At 41.8% G+C, this 11,427-nt stretch overlaps 1 protein-coding gene across 1 annotated transcript; it reads left to right on the forward strand.

The window, feature by feature from the left end:
* Window positions 1-516: 516 nt before the first annotated feature.
* Window positions 517-6,272, forward strand: LOC136764230 (PACRG-like protein). The gene is made up of 8 exons (XM_066718091.1): window positions 517-680; window positions 2,257-2,415; window positions 2,754-2,821; window positions 3,099-3,189; window positions 5,051-5,185; window positions 5,302-5,409; window positions 5,835-5,915; window positions 6,044-6,272. Exons 2-8 carry the CDS (start codon window positions 2,278-2,280, stop codon window positions 6,095-6,097), a joined length of 675 nt encoding a protein of 224 aa, XP_066574188.1. The 5' UTR covers window positions 517-680; window positions 2,257-2,277; the 3' UTR covers window positions 6,098-6,272.
* The last annotated feature ends 5,155 nt before the right edge of the window (window positions 6,273-11,427 follow it).

The following is an 11,427-nucleotide window of genomic DNA, read 5'->3' on the forward strand; positions in this document are numbered from 1 at the left end:
GCAGTGAGTCTTAATTGGCAGCAGTGCTATTGATTCGTCTCTTTTCTTCCCAATTCAAGTATTCATGTCTAATTCTGACTGACGTTTAATTAGTCTCCACAATAATAAAGCTGATGACCACGGAATCAGTCAGATGCAATATAGTAGTGATTTGGACAGAGAAATATATAATAAAAATAAATAAATAAGCATGTTTATAAGTGGACAACATAATGTAGTTTTAATTTCACTGTTTCTAGCAGTTTATTTAATTGTGTAAATACAAAGAATAGCCTGTTCAATCATACGTTATAGCCTATTATATATTAAGTATGTTATTTGTTATTAGCTTAATTACATGGTACAGTTATGGCACTAATTAACCTTATTATTTATTTCTGCCTGGACCTGTGTATTAACTCTGAAATGTGCTCTATGTAATACATTAGTAAATACATGATACTCCACACAAACACATCTTGCGCCTGCGCACAGGTGCTGGGCAGGCGAACGGCAGCGCTTGTTCTGGTCTCGACGGGCTTCCGTAGCGCGGAGCAGCGCTGCATGGCGACGGCTGTGTTGTGCGGCTCGGCGCTCAGGATTGTGGGGCTCCGGGGACCATCGGCCGGACCGGTGGTTTGTGTTTGTTTACTCGCAAGCACGTCAGGACGTCATCAGTGTGACCCCGCTGCCAGCGCAAGGTACGTGTTAAGGATGTCTTTAATGACGTGTGCACCGTGCAGCTATAGTGTGTGTGTTTCACTTCATACATGCATCATATACTGCGTGTGCTTCACTTCATACATGCATCATATACTGCGTGTGCTTCACTTCATACATGCATCATATACTGCGTGTTTCACTTCATACATGCATCATATACTGCGTGTTTCACTTCATACATGCATCATATACTGCGTGTGCTTCACTTCATACATGCATCATATACTGCGTGTGCTTCACTTCATACATGCATCATATACTGCGTGTGTTTCACTTCATACATGCATCATATACTGCGTGTGTTTCACTTCATACATGCATCATATACTGCGTGTGCTTCACTTCATACATGCATCATATACTGCGTGTTTCACTTCATACATGCATCATATACTGCGTGTGCTTCACTTCATACATGCATCATATACTGCGTGTGCTTCACTTCATACATGCATCATATACTGCGTGTGCTTCACTTCATACATGCATCATATACTGCGTGTGTTTCACTTCATACATGCATCATATACTGCGTGTGCTTCACTTCATACATGCATCATATACTGCGTGTGCTTCACTTCATACATGCATCATATACTGCGTGTGCTTCACTTCATACATGCATCATATACTGCGTGTGCTTCACTTCATACATGCATCATATACTGCGTGTGTTTCACTTCATACATGCATCATATACTGCGTGTGCTTCACTTCATACATGCATCATATACTGCGTGTGTTTCACTTCATACATGCATCATATACTGCGTGTGTTTCACTTCATACATGCATCATATACTGCGTGTGCTTCACTTCATACATGCATCATATACTGCGTGTGCTTCACTTCATACATGCATCATATACTGCGTGTGCTTCACTTCATACATGCATCATATACTGCGTGTGTTTCACTTCATACATGCATCATATACTGCGTGTGCTTCACTTCATACATGCATCATATACTGCGTGTGTTTCACTTCATACATGCATGCATTATACTATATACTGGAACCGTTGTGCAGCTCTACTAGGCTGCAGTGCTGCCTATCAGAAGTGACTACAACGACTTGTGAAAATACAGTTGTGCGAATGGAGTTGCTGTGTGCGCTATAATAAGCACAGGGCTGAGTTTGTCACTGTTGTGTTTGATGTGTTGATTGGAGCTGGTCATCAAAGACATTGTTTTAAACCCTCAATCAAATACCTCTGACCCAAAACACACAACCTTCATACAACAACAACAACGACTAATCATTAAAGCAGCCCCCAGAAAGGAGTGCAAACCAATGGTTGCTTCATAAACTAAATTAAATTGACAACATGAAACCATCAACAATATGAAGAAAATGATGAAAGTCATTCGTCACGCATGTTTACAAGCAGAAGACACAGACTGACATGCTCTCAGGCGCAGATAACAGTCAGCACACTGAAGACTTGGGCTTTAAACTCATACATCCTGATTTCCACTCACTCAGCATTTGACCAATAATGCCATTGTGTATACTGTTCACACTACACACCTCTCCCTGTGTGGTTTGACAGTTTGGGATCCTCGGCGTGGGAATGTCAGCTCCCCCCCGCAGGAAGCCCGGGCCCCCGGACCAGAGATCCAGATCTGCACCTCTGACCTGCGCCCCCCCATCTCTCACCAGGATCCGCGCCAAGCCCAGCGACCAGCTGAACCCCAGGACCGTGGACCCTGTAAGGGCTGGACTGAATGAACACGCAGAGCAGTGCTAGTATTGTTGGCTAGATCTGTACTGTATGTGCGCAAGGGGTCCAATTGAGTGCGTGCCTAAGGTCAAAGGTCAGAGAATATCAATAATTAGCTTGTAATTGACCTGTTAATTAACATACTGGCGAGACCCCTTGTATTTTATTATCATTACTATGATTAAAGATAGTGAATCAGATGTGCAGACTGCAATCTTATCATGCATGCAACAAATTAATCTTAACAAATCAAGTCTCAAGAACATACGACTTACACCGATATTGCAGTTTAAATTCTCTCACTCGAACTATCTTTTTTCCGACAGTTCAGCAGCACAGGCAAGTGCCCGTCTGCCTTCTCCGCCATCTACTCCAAGGGAGACATCCCCTGCAGGTACGGTTATTGTCGGCTTCAGCGGTTACTCCTGCGTCTCGTGTCACATAGTGTTGCTTTTTTAACCCTGGTGTTGTGTTTCGCTGTCTGAGTGTCTGATACTAGGTAACCAAACTCGAGGCACTTTACAGACACTTTCGTAATTCTGCTTTTAAATTTGAATTCTGGCACGAAGACGCATCGACTCGGGAGTCTTGCCTTTGCCTTGCAGTGCAGCTGTGTGCCTCTGGTTTTGTGTGGTTTTGTATTGTTTGTGTGTTTACTGTCGTTTGTCTAGGTTAGTCCATGGATCCGTCAGACACAAGCTGCAGTGGGACTCTCCCCCAGAAACCCTCCAGTTTGACCCTCTGCTCGTGACCCTCGCAGAGGTAAAAGCCGCCGGCTCATCCGCTTATCAGTCATTGTTTTGTGTTCTGTCTTTCATACTACGCACTGTCTCACCTTACGTGCTGCAAGGAGTGAGCAGTTCAGTGTGTCGTGCGCCTTCGTCCAGGAACAGCGTCTACTCGCAATTTTAAATCTGGGCTCGGACAGATTGTGCTGTTGAGATACTGCGTTCGTGCTCTGCTCACTGCCAAGGTTCTTTTTGTTCTTAATACACATTATTTCCCTGATTAAGCATTTCTTGTCTTGGCGAATGCTGGGTCTGGCGTTTCTGCATTCAGTGGAAGATCGGATCTCAGTGTGTGTGTAAATATCGCGCTGCTGCTGCTGAAAATGGAGATCATCTCGAATCCAGGATGTCTTTTGAAGAGTTGATATTGAATATAGAGAGGTTCACAAACTGAGTGAGCCGAGTCGGGGGTCAGTCAGTACATTGAGAACTCGGCCTACGTGTTAAATAATGCACTTTCAACTGTGGACGACTGAGAGGAACAAATTATTTAGAAAGAATGAGCTTTCTGAGAATGAAAATTGCATTTCTCTACTCTGCTGTGATGTCCTAAATCAGGAGTGGGGAACCTTTTTCCTATCAAGGGCCATTCGAGTGTTCACAACTGTTTTCATGGGGCGCAACCTTAATTAATACACCTATATCAAAACATGGATACAGATGAAACTTACATTCTAATGCAAGAACAAATCGCTTTTTTCTAAACGCACACACTGCAGTCAAAACATGAATAACTATATAGCCTACAATTAGCAAAAAGCACAAAAACACCATAAAATAAGAGAGTGAAACAAGTGTAAATGTAAATATTGGAATAATGCTCAAAAGCAATATTTTATAGTTAAAAAATAACTATTGCGTTTATCAAAACATAATTGTACACTAAAGTAAACATACAACATACAGAGCTACAGTGAATAAAATCAGTTTACTCAATAAACTATTCACTATATATTTAGCCTGCTCTGGACAGTCCACACAGGACACGTTTCTGCACTTTCCCTGCATGAGATCGTCCCTCACACTGCATTTCGACAGCCTGTCCAGGTGACACTTTCACTGCATGAATATATAGCATCGCAATAAATGCTCCTCCGCTGATAATGTCCGTGAATCGTTATTTTGGTGGATGTTATTGCTCTCTGCACTTCAGTATTGATCACGTATTGATCAGTGGAGTAAAAGCACTCTGTGTCATTTGGACCTGGCGTTTCACTTGCAGTGTGTTCACAGCACTGACACAAACCCACAAATGATCTGTCATTCCCAGTATCACTGATGCCCCTGAATCAGTCATGGTCATATACACGGCATTTCCAAAACGCACTCTCTTCAATCTCCGTTTCCAATCCATGTATATTTGCGGGTAATCACTGTATCCACTCAATCTGACTACCTGTAAGAAAACACCTGTAATGCTGTACAATGCATGTGTTTCTCAAGCACATGAAAGACTGTAGACAGGTAGAGATCGCCACTTGGGAGCCAGACTGACTGTATTGTAAAGGGCAGGCAGGATTTTGCGTTATATTTTATTTATTATGTATTTTAATGACCGGTGAAAATAACCTGATTTTGGCTATTCTAGGTAAATGTGTTTATAACTTATTTATGTTCGTGTTTATGCAGTTAAAACGCAGTAGAGATGTTTATTGTGTTAAGTGTATGTCAAAAATGGACTCTTGGGCCGGAGCAAACAGCCTCGGGCCGTGTACGCCCAGGAGGCCGGACGTTCCCCACACCTGTCCTAAATAAATGAAAACCCAATCTGATCATCTATAAAGTGTGGATCTGTTGTGGAGCTTGTGATGAAAAGGTTTTGTTTTGATCCACAGGGCCTGAGAGAAACGAAGCACCCGTACACCTTCCTGTCTCGGGAAGGCTTCCGGGAGCTGCTCCTCGTCCACCGGGCCGCCGAGAAAGCCACGCCACTGCTGCCCAGGCTGGTGCCGGCGCTGAAGGCGGCTCTGGTGAGAACCGCCTGCGCCACCGTGTCTCTCGTTCCCAGACAATGAGGCACACTGTGGACAACACAGCAGGAAAACTCCATACGATTTATACAGGTTTATACTTTTTCTCCTCGAAGGCCCATTCGGACGCCGGGGTGTTTGAGAGGGGGCTGAACGGCCTGGTCCAGCTGAGTGAGGCTGTTGGTCCGGCCCTGAACGACCATCTGAAGCCCCTGCTGACCTGTGTGAGTCCTGAAGTGAAGATCATGACAAACAAACAATGTGACCTTTATATAAGAACATGAGAAAGTCCAATCGAGGCCATTTGCCCCATCGTGCTCGTTTGGTGTCCATTAATAACTGAGTGATCAAGGATCCTATCCAGTCTGTTTTTGAATGTTCCCAAATTGCCTCTTCAGCCACATCACTGGGGAGTGTATAATGTGTATATGGTGTGTTTTTATAGGAATGTGATGTTTAATTAACATTAATAATGGACTGTAGGAAGTGTTTCAAAATAACGCAAAGTGCTAATTAGCTGAAAAGAAAAGCAGATGTGCAAAACACTTGTTGACAGTCAGAGTGAGTGTGTTCTCTGTAATTTAGCTGATTATTTAATATGGGTATATGCATATTTCTGCATTTTGTTGTTTTAATGTTGTCTCTCCAGCTCTCAAGGAGACTGATGGACAAGCAGTGTAAAGAGAAGGTGATCGGCGCCCTGCAGAGACTGGAGGCGCACGGGGGGCAGGTACAGTGAAATTACTACAGCGGGGATGAGATCGCGCATGGAGGCTGTGGGTCACTCTGAGCGAGAAGACGAGCTGCAGTGTGTCGCAGTGAAGGAAACACAACTGAAGTGCTGATTTCTGTCTGCAGGGAAGTCTGGCCGTTATCAAGTCCAAGATCCCAACCTACAGCTCCGTGTGCTGAAGAGAAGAGCAGCGCAGCGGAGGTGCAGGATCGCCCTTCTGTACAGGGGGTCATTGCATCAGGCCATACGTGGAAGCTGAGCTGTTTTTATTCATTTTATGCTGTTTTATTTTAGTCTTCTTTTCTTTTTTGTTCCCCAAGTGCAGAGTTGATATAAAATAAAGTGAAAAGTGTTTCTGTGTCTATATTGTTTTGTTTTTATCAGATTAAATACAGTTAGATCCATAAATATTTGGACAGTTACACAATTGTCATCATTTTGGCTCTGTACGCTACCACAGTGGATTTGAAAGGAAACAATCAAGATGTACTTTAAGTGTAGACTTTCATCTTTAATTTGAGGGTAGATACATCCAAACTGGGTTAACGCTGTAGGGATTACACCCATTTTTGTATGTGGTCCCCCCAGTTTAAATACTTAGTTGCAAATCCTTTGCAGTCAATGACTGCCTGAAGTCTGAACCAATAGACATCACCAGATGCTGGGTTTCTTCCCTGGTGATGCTCTGCCAGGTCTGCACTGCAGCTGTCTTTAGTTCCTGCTTGTTTTTGGGGCCAACATGCTGCCCCAGGCTATAGCTAGGGGCGAGACGTCTGCCTAGATGGCGGACGAGTCGGACGAGCCATAGCCTGGAGAGGAGCCACAGCCCAGAGCGGCAGGTCTGGCTGGAGGAGAAAAAAACACTCCAGAAGCCAGGGTGGCAGGGATGTCTGGGTGGTGGCGATGGAAGGTGGGGGGTGGAAGTGGAGGCTGAAGAGCTCTCCACAAGGAAGCGCCTGCATCTTCTAGGTACACTTGTACACAGTCAGGGATTTTGTAGGCATATAGTCAGATGTATGATTAAACAATTATACCAAACAGGTGCTAATGATCATCAATTCAATATGTAGGTTGAGACACAATCATTAACTGAAACAGAAACAGCTGTGTAGGAGGAATAAAACTGGGTGAGGAACAGCCAAACTCAGCTAACAAGGTGAGGCTGCTGAAGACAGTTTACTGTCAAAAGTCCTACACCATGGCAAGACTGAGCACAGCAACAAGACACAAGGTAGTTATACTGCGTCAGCAAGGTCTCTCCCAGGCAGACATTTCAAGGCACACAGGGGTTTCCAGATGTGATGTCCAAGCTCTTTTGAAGAAGGACAAAGAAATGGGCAACGTTGAGGACCGTAGACGCAGTGGTCGGCCAAGGAAACAGATGAACAGATGCAGCAGATGAAAGACACATCATGCTTACTTCCCTTCGCAATTGGAAGATGTCCAGCAGTGCCATCAGCTCAGAAAACACCCATCTACTGTCTGGAGAAGTCTGGACAGAAGTGGCCTTCATGGAAGACTTGCAGCCAAAAAGCCATACCTCCGACGTGGCAACAAGGCCAAGCGACTCAACTATGCATGAAAACACAGGAACTGAGATGCAGAAAAATGGCAGCAGGTGCTCTGGACTGATGAGTCAAAATGTGAAATATTTGGCTGTAGCAGAAGGCAGTTTGTTAACCGAAGGGCTGGAGAGCAGTACACGGATGAGTGTCTGCAGGCAACAGTGAAGCATGGTGGAGGTTCCTTGCACGTTTGTCTACATTTAGCTATGAATAATAATATAGTATACAGTTCTCTAACTTTGGTAATGATGGACGTGTAAAAGTTATGGAGGTTCCTATCAAATTCCATGAGAAATGTATATGGGTCATTATTGATCTGCCTTATGCAAACTAGGGATAGAAATGCAAAAACTCCTTTTACTCAATGAGTTAAAAAGTCAGAGAAATAAAAATGGTGATTACTGAACATTAAAAATGAGATATGTAATAAATACTGTATTAATGACATTGATTTCATTGTTGTAGCAAAAAGAAAGGTCAGTTTGACGCGTGCAATTTCACTGAACTCCACAGGAAATACATATGGGTCATATTTGACCCACACATGAAAACTTGGGGGAAGTCATGCAAAAACTTTTTACTTAAAAAATAAGAAATTCAAAAACAAAACTATGATGTTGGAACATTAAAGACACATTATGTACAGAATTCCTGGAATATTACATGATGACAAAATGTCTCAAAGGTTATGAAATGCATCATTTGTTATCATTAGAACAATTGTTTGACCATTTATTTTACTGTAAGGGTGTTCCATAGTTTACCATAGCTTAAAACATAAGCAATCATTGAAAACAAAAATGTATAAACTGTTATTACTAGTGTCATTGGGACGGCCTATGTGTACCTGCACAATCTTTTACTGCAGTACTGCATTTACCATGGTAAAAATATGCCAAAATATAAATGTCCCCTTTTTTATTTTCAGAATTAATAACATTGGATATTTTGTTGATATATGCACTGCCAAACTACAAATGTCCCCGTTTTTCTTTTCAGAAATCTGGTCACCTTCCTGCAGCCTCCTTGGCATCCTTTGGATAAAGACGGCAAAAGCTGTGTTGCTGAAGGGTCGGAGAGTGGAACACAAACAAACCATGAAAGACACAGTTTTAGTGCAACAGTCAGTTGTTGTAGGCATAAAGGCCGCCTGGAAATGACAACATGTAGCGAGTAGTTCCCAAGCAAGCCATCGAGTACTGCTCCTGTGGGTTTAAACTTGAAAGCTTTGGGGAGAAATCATAAACGATCATCAGTGGAGTGGACTGTAGAGAAGGATCAGTCTCATGATCTGAAGGTTGTGAGTTCCCATCCACATTTTCATATTAACCTTAATCAAGAGGCCTCAGGTGAACACGGGGAAGGTGGAGCCAGACAGTATTTAAGGACACAGTGCTGAGCAGTGGCTGTGGGGAAGATGGGGTTCTGTAAATTGGCTTTTAAAATATGATGAAAACCTATTCTAGCCAATGTTTTCTGTCTTGAATGCCTTGAAGCCCAATTTCCATTTGTGTCCCCGGGTGCGTGCGAATAGTAAAATAATAGAAAAGTAAAATAATAAACCCCTTTTTTGTGTCTGTACTTTATGAGGGGCTGAAATTAAACACAAACTCAGTTATTCTGCACTATTATTATTATTATTATTATTATTATTATTATTATTATTATTATTATTATTATGGACCAATATCAAAAGCTTTTTGAAAATCTAAGTATATCATATCATATGCTTTCACATGATCTACAGCTGCAGTTGCATGTTCAAAAAATTATAATAAATTAGTAAGACATGATCTGCCTCGTCTAAACCCATGTTGACTATCTCCAAGAATATGGTTTTCATTAAGACGCTCCTCTATTTTCTATCTAATCATTTTTTACAACATTTTACAGGTGATGCAGGTGAGACTGATTGGTCTGTAATTTCCTGGCTCAGTTTTGTCCTCTTTCTTGTGGATTGGTTTGACATTTGCTGTCTTCCAGTCAGTGGGCACATCCCCTGTTCTAAGTGTCATTTGGAATATTTGAGTTAGCGGCCTATAAATAATTTCCCTCATTTCTTTAAGTACTGTTGGGAATATCCCATCTGGCCCAGGTGATTTGTTTGTTTTTAATTCTGCTCGTCCCTTTAGTACCTCCTCCTCATTTATCCTGATCTCTCTTAGGGTTTGACTGGACTGATTGTCAACCTGTGGCATGTCATCTGTTTTTTCTTTTGTAAAAACTTCTGTGAAATAATCATTTAGAACATTTGCCACATCTTGTTCATTTTCCAAGATACCTCAATTTTTGCCCTTTATCTGTTTCACCTCCTCCTTTATTGACCGCTTGCTGTTGTAATATTGAAAAAAGCTCTTTGCATTGGTTTTAGCTCCAAGAGCTTTGTTTCTTTCTATTTCCCTCTTTGCTTTCCTGATCCCTTTCTTAAGATCTCTTTGCAGCTCAACATATTCTATGTATTTTGTTTCATCTCCATCCCTTTTGTATGCGCTATACAACATTTTCTGTCTCTTGATATTTTTTGCATACCTCTATTAAACCATTTTCGCCAATGTTTTTGGTCCCCAATTTGCTACGATCTGGTACAAATTGCTCCTGAGCCTCAAGTAGTATATTCTTAAAATATACCCATCCATTTTCAACTGACTCTGTATCCATTGTGCTCCAGTCTACCTCTTCTAAGTGCCGCCTCATACCTTCAAGGTTTGCTTTTCTAAAATTGTAGACCATTGTTTTAGACTTGGTCCTTGTTTTTTGAAAGAAAGTGTTAACATACAAAGCATTATAAACACACGTATGCTGTACAATTTAATAATGCCCAGCAAGCCAAATATATGCCGTTTCTGAAGACTAGTGCTAGTTTAGTTTCTATAACAAACTACGCAACTACAGTGTTCCATAAAACACACATTACAAGAGTAACTGCCACACTACCAAAATAATTAACCTATTAACGTCAATCCAATTACTGTACCAGAAAGGCTCCCCCTTTCTTTGCAGCAACTTTCTTTCTTTCAGTTAATTATTCACCGTTACAGGAGGCTGTATATTATCACCCAAACAGTGTTTCTAATAACTCAGCGCCAAACAGCACACAACTAGGGAAACAAACGTAATATAAAGAAATTAACTAGTTCATGCCCAGACTAAACAGGTTAATGATAAAGCTAATATATTGTCAATAAGCTTTTAATAATGCAATGTTCTGGTGACCCACCAGGTAACATTTCTGAAAGAAAAAATGGCAACATCGTATTCATATTAATCTAATTATTCGTTTTAAAAAATAACTTTTGGATCAGTCCTAATATTTACAGATGTTGTCCTTTTGTTATTTTCACACTTTTCCACCTAGCGTCAGACTTTTATAATGATCCAATTATTCAGATGAATAAAAATTAAGCCGACAGCGCAGATCGCATGTCACCTGTCCTGGCTGTGGCTCCCAAGAGTGAAAAGGGTCTCTGCAGGGTCAGGCATTCATCAGCTGTGTTTTAGCGCCATCGTATGGTCATTACTAGAACATATTTACTATTAATCTCATGTTCTGTTGATATGGGTAACTATTTTTAGCTCTCCTGTGTGCCATACTGATATTCAGTATTTTAAATACCCGGGGGGTAAACGCGCAATATACTGAGGGGGGGGGGCCTTTCAGAAGATCTCAGATCACTCAGTTTCGATTGGTTTCTTTGGAAATAGGCTTGTTTTGTTCAGCCTATTTATTTGATGTTCTATCAAACACAGAGAAGTTCAGATCCAGTTATGGAAATCGTTACGGAGTTTTCCATCTGGACATGTTGAGCTCTCTACGGGTGTGTGTTACTTCTGCCAAAACCTGGATGGTCTTGTTTTGATCAGTAGACTGCCTGGTTCCAGAATATGGGGGGGTGGGGGTGGCATAAATGCAGGGGGGTATAAAACCCAACTTTTTCACATCAGAG

Source organism: Amia ocellicauda, chromosome 12 (assembly GCF_036373705.1).
Source record: "Amia ocellicauda isolate fAmiCal2 chromosome 12, fAmiCal2.hap1, whole genome shotgun sequence".
Lineage (NCBI taxonomy): Eukaryota > Metazoa > Chordata > Actinopteri > Amiiformes > Amiidae > Amia > Amia ocellicauda.

Bases quoted from the DNA above. Each gene is read 5' to 3' on its own strand.
- LOC136764230 (XM_066718091.1), top strand. From the start codon at position 2,278: ATGTCAGCTCCCCCCCGCAGGAAGCCCGGGCCCCCGGACCAGAGATCC. The intron at 2,822-3,098 runs GTACGGTTATTG...TCGTTTGTCTAG, and splicing joins AAGGGAGACATCCCCTGCAG to GTTAGTCCATGGATCCGTCA. The intron at 5,410-5,834 runs GTGAGTCCTGAA...TTGTCTCTCCAG, and splicing joins TGAAGCCCCTGCTGACCTGT to CTCTCAAGGAGACTGATGGA.